General features: G+C 48.5%; 1 protein-coding gene and 1 non-coding gene across 3 annotated transcripts in view; one reads left to right on the top strand and one right to left on the bottom strand.

Moving 5' to 3' along the window:
* TTYH3 (tweety family member 3) overlaps nucleotides 1-20,738 on the bottom strand; it is a 120,233-nt gene that overhangs the window by 9,124 nt on the left and 90,371 nt on the right. For both annotated transcript variants that reach the window (XM_038763224.1, XM_038763225.1), the window contains exons 6-11: nucleotides 18,203-18,275; nucleotides 17,899-17,974; nucleotides 5,215-5,270; nucleotides 4,798-4,890; nucleotides 3,837-3,929; nucleotides 2,626-2,762 (exon numbers count right to left, since the gene is read on the bottom strand). In XM_038763224.1, the coding sequence (XP_038619152.1) occupies nucleotides 2,626-2,762; nucleotides 3,837-3,929; nucleotides 4,798-4,890; nucleotides 5,215-5,270; nucleotides 17,899-17,974; nucleotides 18,203-18,275 (528 nt within the window). The remainder of the gene's footprint in view (nucleotides 1-2,625; nucleotides 2,763-3,836; nucleotides 3,930-4,797; nucleotides 4,891-5,214; nucleotides 5,271-17,898; nucleotides 17,975-18,202; nucleotides 18,276-20,738) is intronic.
* LOC119943001 lies at nucleotides 14,668-14,805 on the top strand. Its single transcript, XR_005455490.1, has one exon. It is a non-coding gene; the product is annotated as a small nucleolar RNA SNORA7 (small nucleolar RNA).

The following is a 20,738-nucleotide window of genomic DNA, read 5'->3' as shown; positions in this document are numbered from 1 at the left end:
AAGTGCTGTGGGGTTGGGCAGGGATGTTGAATAAACGGAGTAAGTCAGGGTGATGCAGAAGGGAGTGAGAAAAGAGGAAATGAGGGCTTAGTCAGGGAAAGCCCTTTGGAGCAGAGGTGCCTTCAATAAAGCTTTGAAGGTGGGAAGAGTAATTGTCTGCTGGTTACGAGGAGGGTGGGCGCTCCACGCCAGAGGCAGGATGTGGGTGAGAAGTACAGTTGGTAGGTTGGCAGTGGAGGAGTGAAGTGTGCAGGCTGGTTGTAGCTGGAGAGTAGCGAGACAGGGCTGGGTGGGGGCGGTGGGGGGGGGGGCAAGGTGACTGAGTTGTTTAAAGCTGAGGGTAAGGAGATTCTGTTTGAAGGGGAGGTGGATCAATCAATCAATCAATCGTATTTATTGAGCGCTTACTGTGTGCAGAGCGCTGTACTAAGCACTTGGGAAGTACAAGTTGGCAACATAGAGAGACAGTCCCTACCCAACAGTGGGCTCACAGTCTAAAAGTGGACAACCACAGGAGGTTCTTGAGTAGGGGGGGAACTTGGACTGACTGTTTTTGAAGAAAAATGATCTGGGCAGTAGAGTGAAATATGGACTGAACTGGGGAGAAACAAGAGGCAGGGAGGTCAGCAAAGCAATCAAGGAGGGGTAGGATAAGTGATTGGATTAATGTAGTAGCAGCTTGGATTGGAAAGGAACGAACTGGAATAAGGTTATTGGGAGCGAAGGAATGGCTCCGGGGACCTAGGGGGAGGCTGGATATTTGGACCCTGAGATCTGGCCCTAGCTACACAACCACAGTTCACAGGCTCCTTTGTGGAAGGGAGGCAGGAAAGGTGATCACCTTGTATCCTCCCCAGCGCTTAGATCAGTGCTATGCACATAGTAAGCGCTTAACAAATGCCATCATGATTATTATTATTGAACCCGAGTCAGGATTCTCAGCACTGGGCTCTTTCTGCTGGGTCAACGGGCAGGCCTAGTTCACAATGGAGCCGCCAGGTGGCCTCAGAATTCCAGCATGTATAGAATCCCTAATGGAAGACGCTGGGAAGCATATCCCAATCCATAAACTTCTCTGGATGGAGCTTTGGAGAGGGAATAAAAAGGGCTGAGGTCTTCAGCAAAGCGTCCTTCTGGATAGGTCAGTTCTGCTCCTGATACCTGCAGCGGGCTTAGGTGCGTAGGGATGGTGACCGTGGAAGGGGATGGGTACTGTCTTCTGCTTCCCACTCTGCTCTGGTTAAGGGAGGATGCCTACCATGGGACCTCTAGTTTACCCTATTAGTGGTAATACAGTGCTCTGCACACAGTAAGCGCTCAATAAATACGACTGAATGAGTGAATAGTGGAAACACACCAATGGACTTAACAAACCCAATATTCTGTTCTTTTCCAGGACATCACCAAACCAAGTGGGAAGCAGCATGGCACAGTGGATAGAGCATGGGCCTGCAGGTCAGAAGTTCATAGGTTCTAATCCCAGTCTGCCAACTTGTCTGCTGTGTGACCTTGAACAAGGCACTTAACTTCTCTGTGCCTCAGTTACCTCATCTGTAAAGTGGGACAGGGACTGTGTCCAACTCAATTTCCTTGTCTCCACCCCAGTGCTTAGTACAGTGCCTGACACATAGTAAGCACTTACCAAATACCAGCGTCATTATTGTTGTTATTACCAGCCGGGCAGAGTGTTGAGCAGGACACCCGATGCTTGGAGGGTGGACCGGGATGGGCGGAGAGGGGGGGACATCAAAAATTCGGGTTATGCTATCATCCAGGAAGGAGACCCGTGGGCAGGTGCTGGCTTCAGGAGGCAGTGTACAGGGTCGGGGACCAGCGAGATCCCCGTTTTAATCCTTGCTGCTTCTCTGATTTCCCTCTAGACTGTAAACTCCTTGTGGGCACAGAACACATCTACCAACTCTGTTATATTGTACTCTCCCAAGTCATTAGTACAGTGCCCTGCACCCAGGAAACAATGATTACCACTGACTAAAACACCCAGGGACCTGAAGTCACCCTCTGTCTCCAGGGTACAGTTTTCCAGCTCTAATAAAGGATTTTGCTTTTGTCCCTTTTCTCAACTCTGAGGGGAATCTGAACAGCTACATTCCTTATGAATACAAAGTGCTATTCAGGCTCCTTAACTGCCCCCCAAGAAGTTCTTTCCTACATTCATACAAAGGCAGCTTGTGAGGATGGGGGTCAGGTCACCATCTAACCCACAGTGATTACACTCCATAGACACTAAGACAGGAAGGGCAGTGAACACAGAAACCCCAAGTCATTCAAACCTCTGACTAACCAACGGCTTCAATCTTCTTTCCCATTTTTTGTTATCAAAAAATTGAAGGATATGAGATTCTCCTCTTGTATTCTCCCTGCCCCTTTCCAACGGAGGTGGTAAGGTGCCCTGAAATGGCCAAGGAGCAAGCAGCATGGAAAGTTGTTGATGGGCACAACCAAGTCCAAGCCCATGGTTCATTTGAGGAGCTGTGGAGGAGAGGCAGGAAAATCCCCTTTGCCTTTAGATCTTAGTTCTTCCTTGACCCTGAAGCAGATGCCATCATTGGCTTGGAGAAGGCAGGACCCCCCGCCATCCCCGGATCTGGCCCTCTCCTCAGTTACCTCTTCTGCTGCCAGGTATGAGGGACGCTGCACACGATGGAGCTGAACATGAGCGCCGTGACGAAGGAGAACAGCACCAGGTAGATGAGCCCCTCGACCCCGTCATAGCAGAAGCCAGTCAGTGCCTGGATGTAGTCCTGGGGAGCAGAACAGGTTGGGCTTTGAAGTCAATCACGGAACCCACCTTCTCCAAGTCCTCACAATCCCCAGGGCCACAAACTCAGGTTCGCAGACTTCACGTTAGATTTTGATTTTTTTGTTTCCCCCATAGGCGCCTATCACAGCTGGAGCTCACACCCTGGTGACTGCTCTCTCACACTATCAGCAACAACCCACTTTAAACAATCTCAAATAAAGGCCTTAATAGTGCAGATTTTCAAAGGGCTGCCTCTCTATCAGAAGATAAATTTCCAAACAGGAGAGAAAAAATGCCAAGCTGCCACTGCGAAACTGACATGAAACACAGACATTCAATGGGGACACAGTGTCAGGACTCAGGAAAGCTATGAAAGGAGCACAAATGCTCTTTCATCTAAGCCCCATGCAGGGGTCCAGACATCGTGAGCTAAATTCAGGTGATGGGCCAAACTCAAGCCCAGTTTAGTCTATAGGCAAGCGTGGCCTAGTGGAAAGAGTGGCACTTAGTAAATGATTAACAAATACCATTATTAGTTAGCACAGGACAGAGTCAAGAGACCTAGGTTCTAGTCTCGGCTCCACCCCTTGCCTGCTGCGTGACCTTAGGTAAGTCACTTCCCTTCTCTTGGCCTGTTTTCCCATCTGTAAGATGGTGATAAAATGCCTCCCTCTCAGACTGGGAGTCCCAGGTGGGACCGGGACTGTGCCTGATGTGATTATCTTGAATCTATCCCAGCACTTGGAACAATGCTTTGAATATAGTAAGTGCTTAATACATACCACCGTTACCACAAATCACTCTAATCATCCAATCGGGTTACAAGTGCCGACTCCCCACCCGACCAGCTCCTGTAACTCTGTTTCCCACAGTTTTTAGGAGGACCAAGAGGCTGAGTGTCCAACTATTAGACCCATCATTCTGCCAACAGCGACTTTTCTGGTGACTTCCCTCCAGAGAGCAACTGCTCATGATGTAGCACTAACGTATCCCCAGCCGCAGGGAACCCAGCTCTCCTGCCCATCTGCCGGGAGATCGGTCCCCGGCTCTGACCTCCCGCCACCAGAGTCCTCACCAAGTGCAGACTCCGGCAATCCACCAGGGCCGTCAGGTGCTGCAAGTTGATCTCAGTGGAGTTCAGAATTTCCTGGATCCGAATCAGATGATCCTGTGAGCAAAAGAAGGAGGCGCAGGTTAACGGGGGCCAAAGGGGAAAAGCGGACTCCTAGGAGCTCTTTGTTGGGGTGGGTAGGGAAGGGATGGTCAGTCGGTCAGATATTTTGGAACGCCCATAAACCCCACGTTAGACATCAGGTCTTGCACCTGCTCTGAAGGAGCTTACAGTCTTTAAGGGAGATGAGATTAGCATACACATATTTTCAAACATATACTGAAGCTGAGAACAGCTGTGAATGGAGCAAATGCCTTTAATTCCACCCTGACAATACGTGCTATTCATAGCACGTGAGACCCAACTCAACTATCCTTCCCTGCTCCTCTGAAGCCCCCCAGGTTACCCAACTGGGTTATGGTGAATTCCCTCAGACTTCCCCATCACCAGACCATGCGTCTCAGCACCTCCAAAGCCTGTGAAGACCAAGAGGCCCAGACTTATAAATGTATGTACACCTAAATGTGGATGTACATATGTGATAAGACTGGCAGGATGAATTCAAGGAGAGCAGGAGGTCACAGATCACGCTCGTGGGTTGGAGAGTGAGAAGTTTAATCGGAGAAGTTTCCTGCAGGCGGTGGGCCTTGATCTGCCCTTCAAAATGGAGGGGAAGAATGTCCATTTGAGTGGCAAAAGCAGTCAGGTGGTTCTTGGGTGTGGGCTCTGAGATGGGAAAGAAGAGGTCGGGACTCTGGGGAACCACAAAAAGGCTGGCTCAGCTGGAATGTAGTGGGCAAGCTGGGTTAACAAGCGTTAAGAGAGTGGACAAGGAGGGTGAAGCTGGCTGGGAAAGAGAGATTTCCCTCACACATTCCCTCCTTCCCTTTCGCCCTCGAAGGGTTCTCCTCACAACAGCTTTTACCTTGGAGGCGGGGAAGTCTCGGAGGGCTGACCTCAGGAGCTCTAAGACATCATCCTGCATCTCCACTAAGGCTTTGTGACTTCCAGACAGCTTCTGTTAATCAAGAACAAGCATTTCAGGACCATGCGTAGTACGCAGTGAGTGCTTAACAAACCCCCAAATTACTATTACTTCAGTCAAAGCTAGCCAACACAGACATGCTCTAACTGTACATCAGTAACTCCTCCCATAGTCTAAGGCTTCCCCCAAAACAGGACCTGGGGTCAGAGGTTCCAATCTGGGTACCACTTTCAATACAGCTCTCATAACATAGATGGGGATACAAGCTCAGCACCTTCTCGGAGGCAGAAATCCAGAAATTATCTGGCTGGAAACAAGAGGTGTGGCTCAGTAGGATAAATTGGACAAGTCACTCACCTGCTGAAAGGGGTTTGTGTAACCGGCAGTACAGACAAGGTAGTAACGAAGGATCTCTGCCAAAAGAAGAAAAAATTAGGAAGAGCCGATCTGTCATTTCACATATTTCCTTATCACAGTTATTAATTCGAGTTCAGGTTTGTCCCTCCTGCCTTTCAGTTAGTTGGCATGAGACAGAACAAAGTTGATAAACTTTCTGTGTTCATCAACTCAACAGTCTTCAAACTGAGGCCAATGTGCCAAGAAACAAGTAAATTTCCTTCCTCTTTCTGGCTAGATTTTATTTTTTAAATCAAGTCAACCAAAGAAAAGAGTGTCAAGCTTTTACATGAAAACCTTGTGTTTAAAAAAACCATCATGTAGCCTAAAAAAGCAACAAGATCTTACAGTACGATGGACAGCAGAAGCCCCGAGGAGTAGAGTGAATTTAAACTGCTTCTGGGGTTACTGGACAAATGCAAATCATTGTTCTAAGGCTAATAACTGATTCTCTTCTCATAACATGTCTAGGCTTTTAAAAAAATTGTTTTCCTTTTACTGAGAGCTCATTCTGATTCATGGATTGTACATTCACTTGGTATCCTGATAGAGGAGTGTCCTAGAACCAATAGGGTCATCATTCAATCAAAAGCACTTATTGAGCATTTACTGTGTGCAGAGCACTCTATTAAGTGCTTGGGAGAGTACAATAGACATGATTACTACCCTCAAGGACTTTACAGTCTGGTCGTGGAGGCAGACATTAAAACAGATTACATATCCAGTAAACAACTCTATCTTAAAGTATGCATATAAGTGCTGTGGGGGTGGAGTGAGTAGCTAAATGCTTAAAAGGGTAAGGATAAGTGAACAGGTGATGCAGGAAGAAGGAGAAATAGGGTGTAGAGATGAGAAGTAGTCAGGCGAGGCTTCCTGGAGATGTAACTTTAGGAACTTTGGAAATGGGGAGAGTAGTGGATATGAAGGAGGTAATGGGTGTAGATGTGAAGGAGCTACAGGTAGGAGGAGGACATGAACAAGGAGCTGGTGGAGAGAGAGATGAGAATGGGGCACAGTAAGCAGGATGATACTGAAGGGGTGAAATGTACAGGCTGGGTTGTAGTGGGAGAGGAAGGAGGATAAGTAGGAGGCAGGGAGCTGTTTGAGTGCCTTGAGGCCCACCGTGAGGAGTTTCTGCTGGGTGTGGAGACGGATGGGCAGCATCAGAGGTTTCTGAGGAGAGATGTGTGCAAAATAACTTTTTGGAAAGTCAAGCCAGGAAGCAAAGTGAAATGTAGACCGGAGGAAAGGGGGTCAGTGAGGAGGCCTTTAGCTCACTGCAGGCAGGGAACGTGTCTTCCAGCCCCCCCCCTCCCACCACCCCAAGCATTAAATACAATCTCTGCAGACAGTAAGCACTCAATAAATACCATTGATTGATTGTGGCTCATGCAGTACTTGAGGAGGGATATGATAAATGCAGTTTGGATCAAGATGAAGGGGAAGTTTCTGGAGCTGTGAAGATAGGATTTGGCAACTGGCTGAAAATGTGGGTTGAAAGAGGCGAGTCAAGGATAACATCAAGGCTGCGCGCTTGTGATATGTGGAGAACTGTGGTGTTGTCGAGAGTGATGACAAAGTTGAAGAGAGGGATTGGGAGGGGAGATGAAGAGGGTAGGTAAAACTTAGACAACATCATGCTTGCTTAGGCCTATCTGTGAACCTTTGACCTAGAGCCAGAGCATACTATTAATAGCACTATTATTATAGTTCCTCTTTGCTCTTGTCATAGAGCATTAAATCCCAAAGAACACGTGCTGATTTACAGATTAGTATCAGCACTGGAAACCAGAGAGGATGCCAGTATCATTTGCCCCATTCTACATATGGGAAAAATGTTCAAGAAACATTTAGTAACTTATTCAGGATATCACGACAGGAGCCAAGAGGAGAAACCTAGTTTCTAGATTCTCCCCCAGTGCTCTCCCCATTCAACCACTACATACCCTCCCACTCTCTGATACGCTTCCCTAGCATAACAATAAAATGGATTCCAGCCTCCACTTTTCCCATCGCTGTGTGCTGGAAGGCGGGGCTGGAGGTAAGAGAGCTGCGAGCTGCTAACCAAAGAAAAAGATAAAAGCCCAAGTCCCACGGCAGTAATAATGATCATCCGTCTAGATTGTGCGATGCCTCCAGTGAAGAGCGCAAAGCACTTTAACTAAAAACATCATCAATCATGAATAGGCGGCTTTCCCAAACGAGGCCAAGAGCTTGAGCTGAGTGGCAACCATACAGGCTTCGGCCATTGGCTTCAAATAATCAGCAATATACACCTGCCTCCTCCCCACGCACGCTTCTGAAGAAACAAAGTAAATGGTTGGGGAGGGCAGCCAATAGCAAACCTGGTGTCCTACAGAACAAAGAAGCCCAAGACTCCGTCTCTCCCCTTTCTGGATGATGCCGATGAGTGATCAGCAGTTTCCCTTCTTTGTGAATCTGATAGGTTCACAGAAGGGCCCGGGGAGCAGAAGCCCCTTAGGAGAGCACTCTTAATGCTTTACTTTGGGTCCCAAGAGCAAGTCCCTGTGATGGCCGTTGGACAAGGCACCCAGAAGTAAAGGGTAGCTTCCTGGGGGATTCTGGAGAGAACCCAAGCTACTCAGGACCCTCGAGTTTATGATGTCAAAGAGGCAGAATTGGCAGAAGGGGCTTCAGACCTCTGAGGCGAAGTTGCCCAATGAAGTTGGAACTCGGGGAAGGAAGAAGCAGTGGAGAAGGGGGCAGGATAAGGAATGAGTCTGCTGCAAGTGGCTAAGTATCCCCTTGAAGGAAAAACCAGGAGACTGGGAGATTCAGGAGAAAGGAAGGAGGGGCTGCCTGGAACAGGCTATGTCCCTCTAGGGTGAAGATGAAGATGAATCAGAGTCTAAAAATGGCCCATCCTCCCTTCTGCCAACATCTGCACTCCACTAATTAAAGCCCAGCTCAGTGCCTGAATTTTAACAAGCCCACTTCATTCTTTCACACTTCTTTGCTGTTCCTTGCAGGGTTTTTCCCCCCTCTATTCTGAGCTGGTGGAGCAAAAGCCACGGTTTACCCACTGAGGACTCCGGAGAGTAGGAGGTGCCCACTTCCAAGGAGATTCCCCACCTCCCTGAAAAGCCAAAAATCAGGATACAGACTCGTTACTACTTCCTAGAGTTACCCAGTCAGCCCAGGATTCTAGTGACTACCTCAAACAATAAGGAAGCCAGCACCAAAGGGCTTCCGGGGCACATGGCCATGAGAACCAGATCAATTTGGCCTATTTCTTTTCCCTATAAGAGACCTAATAAAAGGGATCAACGATAGGCTGAGGGGCTTGGAGATCTGGCATTCGAGGCTGAAGGCAGGGGTGGTGAGGAGCCACCAGATCTGCTTAAACATGATTTTAGCTGAGCTTTTTAAATCCCAACAGATCTGAAAACCACACTGCCTTCTCCTGTCTCTTGCTTCTGCAACCTGGAGAGAGCTCAAAGGTTAAAAGCAGAGGCCAAGTCCCAATCTGGCCAGAGATGATAAGGAACTTCACGGGGAGTGGGACTGGCGAGTCATCATCGATAATATTATTATTACCCTACAATAATAACAATAATAATAGTGGTGTTTGTTAAGTGCTTACTATGTGCCAAGTACCGCACTGGATTAAGGCTGGAGTAGATACAAGATAATCAAGTCGGACCCACAGGCCCTGTCCCACATGGGGCTCAAAGTCAGAGAAGCAGCGTGGCTCAGTGGAAAGAGCCCGGGCTTAGAGGTCATGGGTTCGAATCCCGACTCCACCACGTCTGCTGTGTGACCTTGGGCAAGTCACTTAACTTCTCTGAGCCTCAGTTACCTCATCTGTAAAATGGGGATTAAGACTGTGAGCCCCACGTGGGACAACTTGTTCACTTTGTATCCCCCCCCCCTCAGCGCTTAGAACAGTGCTCTGCACACCGTAAGCACTTAACAAATGTCATCATCATTATTATTAAGTGGGAGGGAGAACAGGTACCGAATCATTTTACAGATGAGGAAACTGAGGCCCAGAGAAGTGAAGTGGCTCACTCAAGGTCACAAAGCTGGCAAGTGCCAGAGTCGGGGGATTAGAACACAGGCCCTCTCACTATCAGGCCCATGCTCTTTCCCCTAGGCCACGCTGTCTTTGAGTGAGATGGGCAAAGTTCTCTGGGTGCCATTGTCATGAATCCTGCCTGCTCCTCTCTGGGTCATCCTGCTCGCTGGAGGGAGGGGGAAGCAGCATGGCCTCTCAGGTCCTCCGTGAAGGGAATAGGACCTGACAGCTGTTATTTATAATTCATTAGCCTGCTCTGGGGCTGCTCTTGCCAGCTGCTCCAGCTCTCCCTTCCCGAATCTCTCTCTCTCTGGGACAACTTATGTCTACAGCTCAGCACAGCCATTAAATTACAATTAGCAGAAGCTGAGCAAGGAGCATAGCGGTGCAGGCAAATGGGGAGGTCACCTGGGCGAGAGGAGCCTGGCACTGTGGGGAGGAGACTGGCATCCTCCCCAAAAGACATTTATGAAGCACACCCTTGTCCCTGGTGCTGTGATAAAAAGGAAATTAAACAGACCAGGTCACTGCCCTCTGGGCACTTAAAGCGAAGACTGGCTATTAATTTATCCTTGTTCCTGACCAATCTAAGACTGGATGCGCACACACACAACCAACTTCCTGAACTCTCTAAAGTCAAGTCTTGGCCAGAGCTCTGGAGAGGGGCAGGCAGTGATGTGGCCTTGGAGAGTAGTAGAGAAAGTCTATGGTTTGAGGACAGGTAGAATGGAGGGAAGGGGACTCTGTGTCTCGATCTTTTGGACAACTAGATCCTAACATAGGAATGAGAGGAGGCAAGAACACTGTAACCCTTGGAATAAGCAAAGGATCTGAGCGCGAGACGGCCCAGAAAAGTGGTTAGGATTTAAGGGATTCGAATGCCATGTTCACAGAAAAGCAAACGAGAGCAGACTGACTTAAAAATACAGTGAGAGACTTAGAGACAAGAATTCCTTGACTGTCAGGGTGGTGAAATACTGGGAGATGCTAGAAGTTTCATTTCAGCCCTCCATATCCTCCGATTATTTCCTGGGGATTGTCGGGGTGACTGCGGGTGGGTGTGTCTTCCCTTCTGGCCTAGCCAGTGTGAGAGGAGGGAATTAAAGCAGAAAGGGAGAAGCTGGAACAAACTTCAGTTAGATGTTCCCAAGTGCCTAGGAAGGTGGTCCTGCACCCATGAGGGCATCTGCAAAAGCTGCTCTTGACTAAACAACTAGGGGAACGATGATGTATTCTGGAAGCTTCCGAGGCTCCCACTATACCTACTCTTCATGACAGATGGCCCAGCCACAGCACTTTTGGGGCACAGACTTCCCCTTCATATTAAGAATGCCCTCCCCTCCCCACAAAGGCCAGCTGCACTAGTCCTTGGAACAGGTAATGTGAGAAGATGTGAAATATTCATGCCTGCTACACTTTTTTAAAAAGGATGTACGAGAAGCAGCGTGGCCTGGTGGAAAGAACATGGGCCGGGAATCAGAGGACCTGAATTCCAAGCCCGCTCTGCCTTCTGTCTTCTCTGAGACCTTGGGCAAGTAACTGAACTTCTCTGTGCCTCAGTTACTTCATTTGTAAAACGGGGACTAAGACTGAGAGCCCCGTTGGGTAGGGACTGTGTCCAATCCGATTTATCTTCTATCTACCCCAGGACTTGGTTCAGTTCCTGGCACATGATAAGCAGTTAAACCCCATTATTATTATTATTACTGGAAGGTTTAGGCATTTGCATGCTTGATGGGAGAGGGGGGGCTCATTGGGTCTTTCCCAGCTCTCCCAGTGACTTGACGTACATTTCTGCAGACATACTCAAGCTGGGGAAGCTGTTCCTGAAGAAAAAGAAGCACCACTCAGAGGGTGCTTGGCGAAAGCACGATGGGTTGTGCTACTAAGGATCTTGTGTGAGCCGGCCGGTGCCCGGGCTATGGGTTTACACTGCACCAGGCTGTTCACACCAGGGAGATACTCTGGCTCTGCAGCAGTTGCGGTTTAAGTGTCTCACCTTGCTTCGGTGCTGCGTTCATCACACACAATAATGATGGCCCAGTATTTTCCTTCTAAAAAGGAAAATCCATCCTGCTAATCGTGGAAGCAGAAGGTAAGAAAAACTACTCGGATTTTACAACTGTAATCGATTGCATGCATTTTTTTTGCTTCAATCTACAGCTTTTGCACATCACAACTGGAGGACTGAAGATTGAGTTTTACACTGTTCCGGGAAGAGCTCTACAGACAGCTGGCAACATACGCAGGCCTTCTATTGAGTCTCAGGCCTGGAGGCAAAAACATCAGGCAAAAACTCCTCACTCTCGGCTTCAAGGCTGTCCATCACCTCGCCCCCTCCTACCTCACCTCCCTTCTTTCCTTCTCCAGCCCAGCCCGCACCCTCCGCTCCTCTGCCGCTAACCTTCTCACTGTGCCTCATTGTCGCCTGTCCCGCCGTCGACCCCTGGCCCACGTCCTCCCCCTGGCCTGGAATGCCCTCCCTCTGCCCATCCACCAAGCTAGCTCTCTTCCTCCCTTCAAAGCCCTACTGAGAGCTCACCTCCTCCAGAAGGCCTTCCCAGACTGAGCCCCCTCCTTCCTCTCCCCCCCCGCCCTACCACCTTCCCCTCCCCACAGCACCTGTATATATGTTTGTACAGATTTATTACTCTATTTTCCTTGTACATATTTACATATTCTATTTTATTTTGTTAATATGTTTTGTTGTCTGTCTCCCCCTTCTAGACGGTGAGCCCGCTGTTGGGTAGGGACCGTCTCTATATGTTGCCAACTTGTACTTCCCAAGCGCTTAGTACAGTGCTCTGCACACAGTAAGTGCTCAATAAATACGTTTGAATGAATGGAGGGATATAGGATGAGGTGAGTTCATAAAGGGGCTGTTCGGTCAATCTCCTTACTCGGGAGCTACCGAGTGTACCTACTCACCATCCCCACAGCCCAAGTGCCAGTTCCTGAGACAAGGTTGTCTAGCGTTTAAGAAATACCGTCATTATTATTATTATTATCACAGGGTCAGACTCTAGGTCAAGCTTACATCTTGTTACTGTATCTTCTTCACCTTCAGGCAAACTCAGGGTTTTGACGTTTTCCCTTCTCCCTCTTCAGTCACCAACTCCTGCTGTTTTCGCTTCGAAATGCCTTCCCCAGTTATTACACCTCACCCCCCTGGGCTTTCTCTACTTTCTTCCTTTCCCTACAGCATTTTCCGGCCCCCACCTCGAGGCCGCAAACGACTGAGGGTGCTAATTTGGGTGAACCTCTGCTCGGAATTTCAGTCTTCTCAACGGGAGGGCTCTCAGGCTTTCTGACAACCGGACAACATGGCTCAGTGGAGAGAGCCCATGCTTTGGAGGCAGAGGTCATGGGTTCAAATCCCGGCACCACCAATTATCAGCTGCGTGACTTTGGGCAAGTCACTTAACCTCTCTGTGCCTCAGTTACCTCATTTGTAAAATGGGGATTAAGACTGTGAGCCCCCCGTGGGACAACCTGATCACCTTGTAACCTCCCCAGTGCTTAGAACAGTGCTTTGTACATAGTGACTTCAACCGAATCCCTTCCCTGTGCCACATCCTTACTTCTGGTGACTAGCAGAGGGAAATCTCTCTGGTTAAAGGGACTTAAATGAGAGTTGGTGGGGGGAGAAGAGCAAAGCAAGGCAGGGTGGGAGGGTACTGACAGAGAAAGGCAGGGTGTAAACACACTTCTCACTCAGGGGCAAGCCTCGCTCATTCAGAGGGGCCTTGAAAAGCGATTCCCATCTGCTTTCTCCTGGAGGGGCTCATCTCCAGTCCGTCGGGCCAGCTGGTCGTGAATGAGGCGGGGACGGGGCCAGCACCATGCAAACCAAAGGTTCAATGGGAACAAACCAGGGCTTGTTCGGAGATAGGCGCTTTCTCCGGGGCCAAGATTGGGCAGAGCCAATGCAAAGTAAGGCTTTTCACTCCAGCACAAAACCGAAGCAGCAAGCGGCAACAGAGCCCCAAACAGATATCAGGTCATCGCTTTGTTGCTCTGAGACTGCATGCAGCCTGTGATTCAATTTGGCTGAAACAAATCGTCTGATAAAATAGCCACGGCCTATGGAAGAGACTGACGAGTCTAGAAAACAAGTCTCCCGTCTCGAAAAATAAACGCTCTCTGCGCTTGGCATTTAACAGTAAGAGACCATTACGTAAGGCGATGTTGGCACCACTGATACCATCTCCGCGGGTGAATTCTGAGTGAGATGGAGGTTCACATGCCTGGCGAGGGGGAGGACAGAACCAATTGGAGGTTTCCTCCTTGTGCTGTTTGTGCCCATTTGAGGAGCAGACCGAAACAGAGACCTAGAGGGGCCTGGATTATCACCAAAGCATGTAATTAGATTTAATCAACCCATCAATTGGTATTTATTGAGCACTTACTCTGTACAGAGCACTATACTAAGCTCTTGGGAGGCTACAGTAGAGTTAGTTCACATGATCCCTGCTCACAAGAGAGGCAGCACGGTATAGTGGATAGAGCTAGGGCCTGGGACTCAGGTCATGGGTTCTAATCCCGGCTCTGCCACTTGTCTGCTGTGTGGCCTTGGGTAAGCCGCTTCACTTCTCTGTTCCTCAGTTACTTCATCTGTAAAATGGGGACTGAGAGTGTGAGGCCCGACGTGAGACAAGGACTGTGTCCAACCCAATTTGCTTGTATCCACCCCAGCGCTTAGTACAGTGCTTGGCATATAGTAAGTGCTTAACAAATAAAGTTATTATTATTATTGTTATTACAGCCTATTGGGCTGTCAAAATAATTCTTCCTCTTGTTATAACTCTGCCTTCTCCCCTGCCCAGAAAAACTTCTCCTCCCTTACTGACTCCCGTGCCTACTGCCCACACTGACTATTCCTGACTTGAAATTTTCTCAAGCTTCCAGGGGCACCACACCCTTCCCTTGTTCCTAATGACTTTGCCAACTACTCTGTTGGCAAAATGGAAACCATCAGGTATAAACTATTGAAAAATCTTCCCCTCTTCCCCACAGCTTTTCTCCTGCCTCACCAGACACCTCTCAAAAGGAGAATTCCTGCTGGCTTATGAAATCTAACCCCTCCACCTGCTCCTTCAACTCTATCCCATCACACCCTATAAAAGCAATTGTGCTACTAGTTTTCCTTCCTTGCCTGCCATCTTCAACCGCTCATTTGCTGATGTCTCTATCCCCTCTGCTTTCAAACATGCCCAGATGTCTACTCTCCTAAAAAAAGTCCCCTCTCAACCATTACTGGAGAGTGTCGAGATATCTCCAACAGGTTATTTACACTTGCTGCTTCCATTTTCTCTCCTCCAACTTTCTCCTCGATCCTCTACAATCTGTCTTCTTCCACCTCCGCTCCATTCAACCCTCTTTCAGGATCGCACCTGGAGAGTTGCCAGTACTCTACCAGTCTTGGCTACGGAAGGGAGAGTCAAGCAGAGGTCTACCCATTTCATTCCTAGCTTGGGCAGCGGCTAGCGAGCGGAAGGCAGTCTGTTACAAGTCAAAACTCACCGGTGCTGGACAGCAGCGGCATGGGAGTGAGTTGAGAGCGGAGACTTGAGTTTTTCATGGGAAAGAAGGCAATGGAAAACCACTTCCGTATTTTTACCACGATAACTCTATGAATACACTACTGGAATGATTACAGGTGGAGGTGGGGCATTCTGGAAGAGATGTGTCAATGGAGTCGCTGTGAGTTGGAAGCGACTCCACAAAGCAGACAAAGCAAGACTCCATTGAAACTGCTCTCTACGGTCACCAATGACCCCCCTCAATCAATAAATGAATCATATTTATTAGGTGCTCTGCACACAGTAAGCGCTCAATAAATATGATTGAATGAATGAATGAGTAGGACCTGACGCGCCAACACTGCCCAAAGTCCTGGGCCCCCTCTCCTGCCCAGCGACAGAGAAGGTTAGCACCACGGAGCTGGGCTTTTAGGAGTCACTCCTCAGCTTCCCAATGTCCCCCAACACAGCACTGGGAGAAGGGTACGCCAGCACAACCGTTTTGGGAATCCACATGGCCTAATGGAAAGAGCAAGGGCCCGGGAGCCAGAGGACCTGGGTTCTAATCCCAGCTCTGCCACTTACTGCTCTGTGACCTTGAGCAAGTCACTTCACTTCTCTGTGTCTCAGTTACCTCATCTGTAAAATGGAGATTCAGTACCTGTTCTCTCAGACTGTGACCCCCACGTGGGACCTGATTATATTCTACCACAGTGCTTAGTACAGTGCTTGGCATATAGTAAGCGCTCAACAAATTCCACAGTTATTATTCTGCGCTTGGCAGTGGGAGCAGTCCCTGGGCATAGTCATTGGGAAAACGCGATCAGGACAGACTGGCGGACTGGGCAGAGCAACCAGGCCATCCCCTTCAGTTTCATCATTACTGCCTGCAATCCCTATTCAGCTTACAGCATTGGCTGTTGCCCTTTGGAAGTGAAATCAGCAAACCTTGCTCACCAACAATCAAGACATTCAAGAGAGTGACCCACTTGGACCCCTCAAACCAGAAGTCAAAGCAAGGTTTATAGTCAGAGACACTTCAGATCCCCTGCAGACAGACAGACACCATCACCTCCCAAGCTCCATTTCCTAAGCAAATATTTCTCAACTACTCAACACTGAACTCCAGGTGAAAGCTCTCCTTGATAAGAAGCCACCAATGGGCACCTCCAACCCATTTATACCAAATATTAGAGAGAACTAATGAAAAATATAATAACGCATTACAATAACATGATAAAAGGCTTCCCCCAAAAGCCTGCAGGAATAAATGGCTTCAGTCACAAATATTGATTTACCCTGAATTCCTCTTCCTGCAAATGCCTCGCTGCTTCCACGCCCGACAAATGATCCCGAGAGCAGCCAGATTCTCTTCCTCTGGAGGAGCCCAGAGGATACTGGGGACAGAATCAGCTAAACCCACTGGCAGAATTCTTGGCACTGTTTTGAAGTTGGGGGTTCCAGTCAGCAAATACAAGCTGAGAATCATTGCTATTGAAAGAATCCCTTTCCTCTGCTCCAGTGAATGCTCTCTGTCCTTTCCCATGCCAGTGGGAGTGCAGCCCAGACTGATTTTACAGTGGAAATACAGTCATTCAATCTGACCAGCTGTCTCCGGCTGATCTCCAGACATTTTGCGTCTTCACGAGTCTCTTCCAGTAGTGTTTCTCCAAGTCCAGCAAGCCCTGGTCTTCAGGGGTTGGAGAATTCATGAGGCTCTTCAGCCAATTTAGTCTTACAGGCATCAGCTAAGCCTTACTCTTCCAGGAGGGAAAGAGAACCTGCGATCCAGGCGACCACTGAGTCATGACCTGATGCTGCTGCATCATCCCCTGGGAAAGGGGCCAACATTCTCTGAGGATCAGAGCTGGGGCTGGGGGACGAACAACATGGAGTGAAAAGCAGCGTGGTCTAGTGGATGGAGCAAGGCCTGGGAATCGGAAAGACCTGGGTTCTAATATCGGCTCTGCCACCTGTCTGCTGTGCGACTCTGGACAAGTCACTTAACGTCTCTGTGCCTCTGCTACCTCATCCGTAAAAGGGGATTAAGAGTGTGAGCCCCATGTGGGGCAGGGACTGTGTCCAACCTAATTAGCTTGTATCTACTCCAGTGCTTAGTACAGTACCCAGCACTTAGTAAGCGCTTAAATGCCATTAAAAAAAGGTTAACAAAACACAGCGAAATGAGAAGTCATTTCATAAAAATAAAGGTCAGGGAGAGTGCTTAAACATGAAAAGAAGCTATTTGGGATCATGCCTGATTTGATATTTAAGGGGACAAGGAAGAGAGAGAGGGTTATTCAGTAAAATTCACTATACTGTTAAAAGGACCCGCTCCAGCAGGTTTTATAAGAAGGCTGGAGCGTTCTCATCTAAGCAGGTCAGGAAGAAATCAGCCAAAACTACCTCAATCCATTCAACTAGCTGAACAGAGACAGGCCCAGCAGCCACCATGACGCTAGCCAAGCTTCTCCTTTCAATTCCATTACTAGATTCCCCAGGATACTCTCTTCCTATCACTATCAGTATTTACTGAGCATCTAATTTGCTCAGAGCACTCTACTACATGCTGTGGGGAATAACAGGGACAGTTCGTGCCCTCAAGGAGTTTATGCACTAATGGAAGACAGGCCTCAGAACCAAGGATCCTGACAAAAAGATGGGAACCGGGAAGCAGAGTGCTTGGGAGCTAACAGAAGAAGAGAAGCAACGTAACCAAGGGAAAGATCCCAGGCATGGAAGTCGGAGGACCTGGGTTCTAATCCCCGCTCCACCTCTTGTCTGGTGTGTAACTTTGGGCAAGTCACTTCACTTCTCAGGGCTTCAGCTAGCTCATCTGTAAAATGGGGATTAAGACCGTGAGCCCCACGTGGAACATGGATTATGTTCAACCTGATTAGTGTATATCTACCCCAGCACTTAGAACAATGCTTAACAAATACCATTAAAAAAGAAGAGGGGAAAAAAACGGTTACTGTTCTCAAGTTGCTAACAATGGTCTTTGCAGAAGAGTGTGTCAGAACCTAAGATTACACAGTAATAAAAACTGATCCATGTCTTAAAAAGCTCCTAGGTGTGACTCACCTGAACTGAGCACTGAGTGATCTTCCACCATTTTAGTCACATAGGTGTCAGGGTCAACGCAAAAGTCGCTAGAGCCCTTTGAGAGAGAGAAAGAAGCAAAAGGCAAATGAGAGGTAGCAATAATTTGTAGGAGCCCAGTTGCTTTTCCAAGAGAGCTAGACCCCCTAGAGGACCAGGAGCCTTCCTGGAATCAGAAGGCCCCGATGAGACTTCCGTGAATCAGCCTGGGTAGGGAAAGAGCTGGCTTCCTGTGTGCGGGAAAACTAGCTGCACTGAGTGTGATGCCGGATTCCGGGTGACTCACCACCGCAACGGCAAGCTCCAGCCCCAGCGCTCCCCAGCTGATGATCAAGGCGAGCACCCCCAGCAAACACACCCTGTGGACAGAAGAGATGGTGAGGAGGGGTGGGGGGCTGCCCAGCTCCGCCTCTGATTCCCACGTCCATTCTAAAGGCGGAGGGGACCGAGAGGGAGATTATCCAAGTCCAGAAATAACTGAATTAGGAAATGCAATCTGATTCCTGGCAGGGACCCAGGAAACAGGAAAGCGCATATTTATTAGCTGCTTCGATGGTGGCCAATTGCACCTCTGTTGAGAATTCTGATGCAGCTCCAGCTGCAGAGGTCAGATCTGGAAATCTTGCCTGGGAACCAAGTTTCCCTCTGCCCACTCCCTGTCTCATCCAGCCAGGCTACTGCTTGCTCGCCTCGCTCGCTGGGTGGGAGAATGACCTAACTCGGCTCCGGGGTGCAGATTCCAGCTGTTGAGAGCTGGGCCAGGAGATGACTCAGTCTCGGTATAAAAGTTGGAAGGCAGACATTTCCATTCTTCTCCCCTCCTGACCTCAGGAGTTAACCCTCAAAACGTCTGCCTGCTCCATGTGGACCTTTCCAACTGCTTAAAGAGCTTACAACTAACCCCAGACGGACGTACTGCAAACCCAAACCCGAGCCCCACCGCACACCCGGGCAAATCAAGGTTTCTCAAGCCACCACCACTTGTGTTCACCTAAGAGACCATCCAAACAGACGAGAGAATGAGGGAGGCCCTAGAACCAAAGCTAAACAGTATCTGGTACTAGCCTGGTTGCAGTAGGAACTAGGTACTGGGGGAGTTTTCCCTAAGCTAAATGCCACAATCAACAGCAGAATTAGAACTATATCTACCATTTCCATTTCTGTTTTCGGGTTTCTCTTCACTATATAATAATAATAACAATTACTGTATTTGTTAAGCGCTTCCTATGTGCCAGGCACTGTACTGAGAACCGAAGTAGATAAAAGGTAATTGGTTTGGACACAGTCCCTGTTTCACATGGGGCTCACAGTCTTAATCCCCATTTTATGATGAGGAAACTGAGGCACAGAGAAATGAAATGATTTGTCCGAAGCCACGCAGCAGACAGGTGGCAGAGCTGGGATTAGAACCCAGGTCCTCTGACTCCAGGCCTGTGTTTTTTGTTTTTTTTAATGGTATTTGTTAAGCGCTTACTATGTGCAAAGCACTGTTCTAAGCGCTGGGGAGGTTACAAGGTGATCAGGTTGTCCCACGGGGGGCTCACAACTTTATTCATTCATTAATTTTTTTTTTTTAATGGTATTTGTTAAGCGCTTACTATGTTCTTTCCACTAGGCCATGCTGCTTCTCAGGTAGTTCCTAACCCATCAGGGTTCCCACTCCTTGGCTTAGCCAGAGCCCTAACTCCCACTAGCCTTCACTAAAGTGTACCTGAAACTAGTTTTCAAGGACACTATACTGAATGGGAAGGAAGAAGGAGGGCTGAGAGTGAGGATAACCTGGAATAACTGAGGACAGTCAAGTCTCCAACCCCAAGTCCCAAGATTAGGAATGAGGCTATCCTGCTTCAGCCAGCTATACTTGACATCAGGGCCAAGCAAAATCAGAATGAAAAATAAAACCCTTAATCAACCAGGCCAAGCTTTGTAATGTCTTTTTCCTTACAGGAAATAAAGGTTGCTGGGGGCAGTCTCCACCTTGGTAGATTTGAACCTGAATGCACAAGTTCTGGGCATTTAAAAGGCCCGAAGCCCAGGCTACTAAGTCACCCTTGCCACTGGCAGTACTGCAGTCACCTTTGAGAGGTGCATTCCTTTATGACTGGAGGTGAAAGGTATCACAGAAGGCTAGTTAGTTGTTAACACTTGGGCAGTAGCTTGCCCCCACCTGACTTCTGCAGAGGAAAACGTTCCCTAAGTGACCACCCTCAGTTGCTCTCTGCAGTCCTCTGCTCATTCCCATTGATTCTCGCCTGTTCCGCCATCAACCCCCGGCCCACGTCATCCCCCTGGCCTGGAATGCCCTCCCTCTGCCCATCCGCCAAGCTAGCTCTCTTCCTCCCTTCAAGGCCCTACTGAGAGCTCACCTCCTCCAGGAGGCCTTCCCAGACTGAGCCCCTTCCTTCCTCTCCCCCTCGTCCCCCTCTCCATCCCCCCCATCTTACCTCCTTCCCTTCCCCACAGCACCTGTATATATGTATATATGTTTGTACATATTTATTACTCTATTTATTTTACTTGTACCTATCTACTCTATTTATTTTATTTTGTTAGTATGTTTGGTTTTGTTCTCTGTCTCCCCCTTTTAGACTGTGAGCCCACTGTTGGGTAGGGACTGTCTCTATATGTTGCCAATTTGTACTTCCCAAGTGCTTAGTACAGTGCTCTGCACACAGTAAGCGCTCAATAAATACGATTGACGATGATGATGATGAGGAGGACCATTCTTCTGCTCCCGTACACTTGGGCTGTATATGTTTTGAATTCCCAAAAAGCAGCACAGTCTTTCTCCCGCCTGTGGCTCTCTAAAAGGGCTTGTAAAG

This window comes from Tachyglossus aculeatus, chromosome 21, assembly GCF_015852505.1.
Source record: "Tachyglossus aculeatus isolate mTacAcu1 chromosome 21, mTacAcu1.pri, whole genome shotgun sequence".
In the NCBI taxonomy this organism is placed as follows: Eukaryota; Metazoa; Chordata; class Mammalia; order Monotremata; family Tachyglossidae; genus Tachyglossus; species Tachyglossus aculeatus.
Note: the sequence above shows the minus strand (reverse complement) of the source record. Positions and strands in the feature narration are given on the sequence as shown.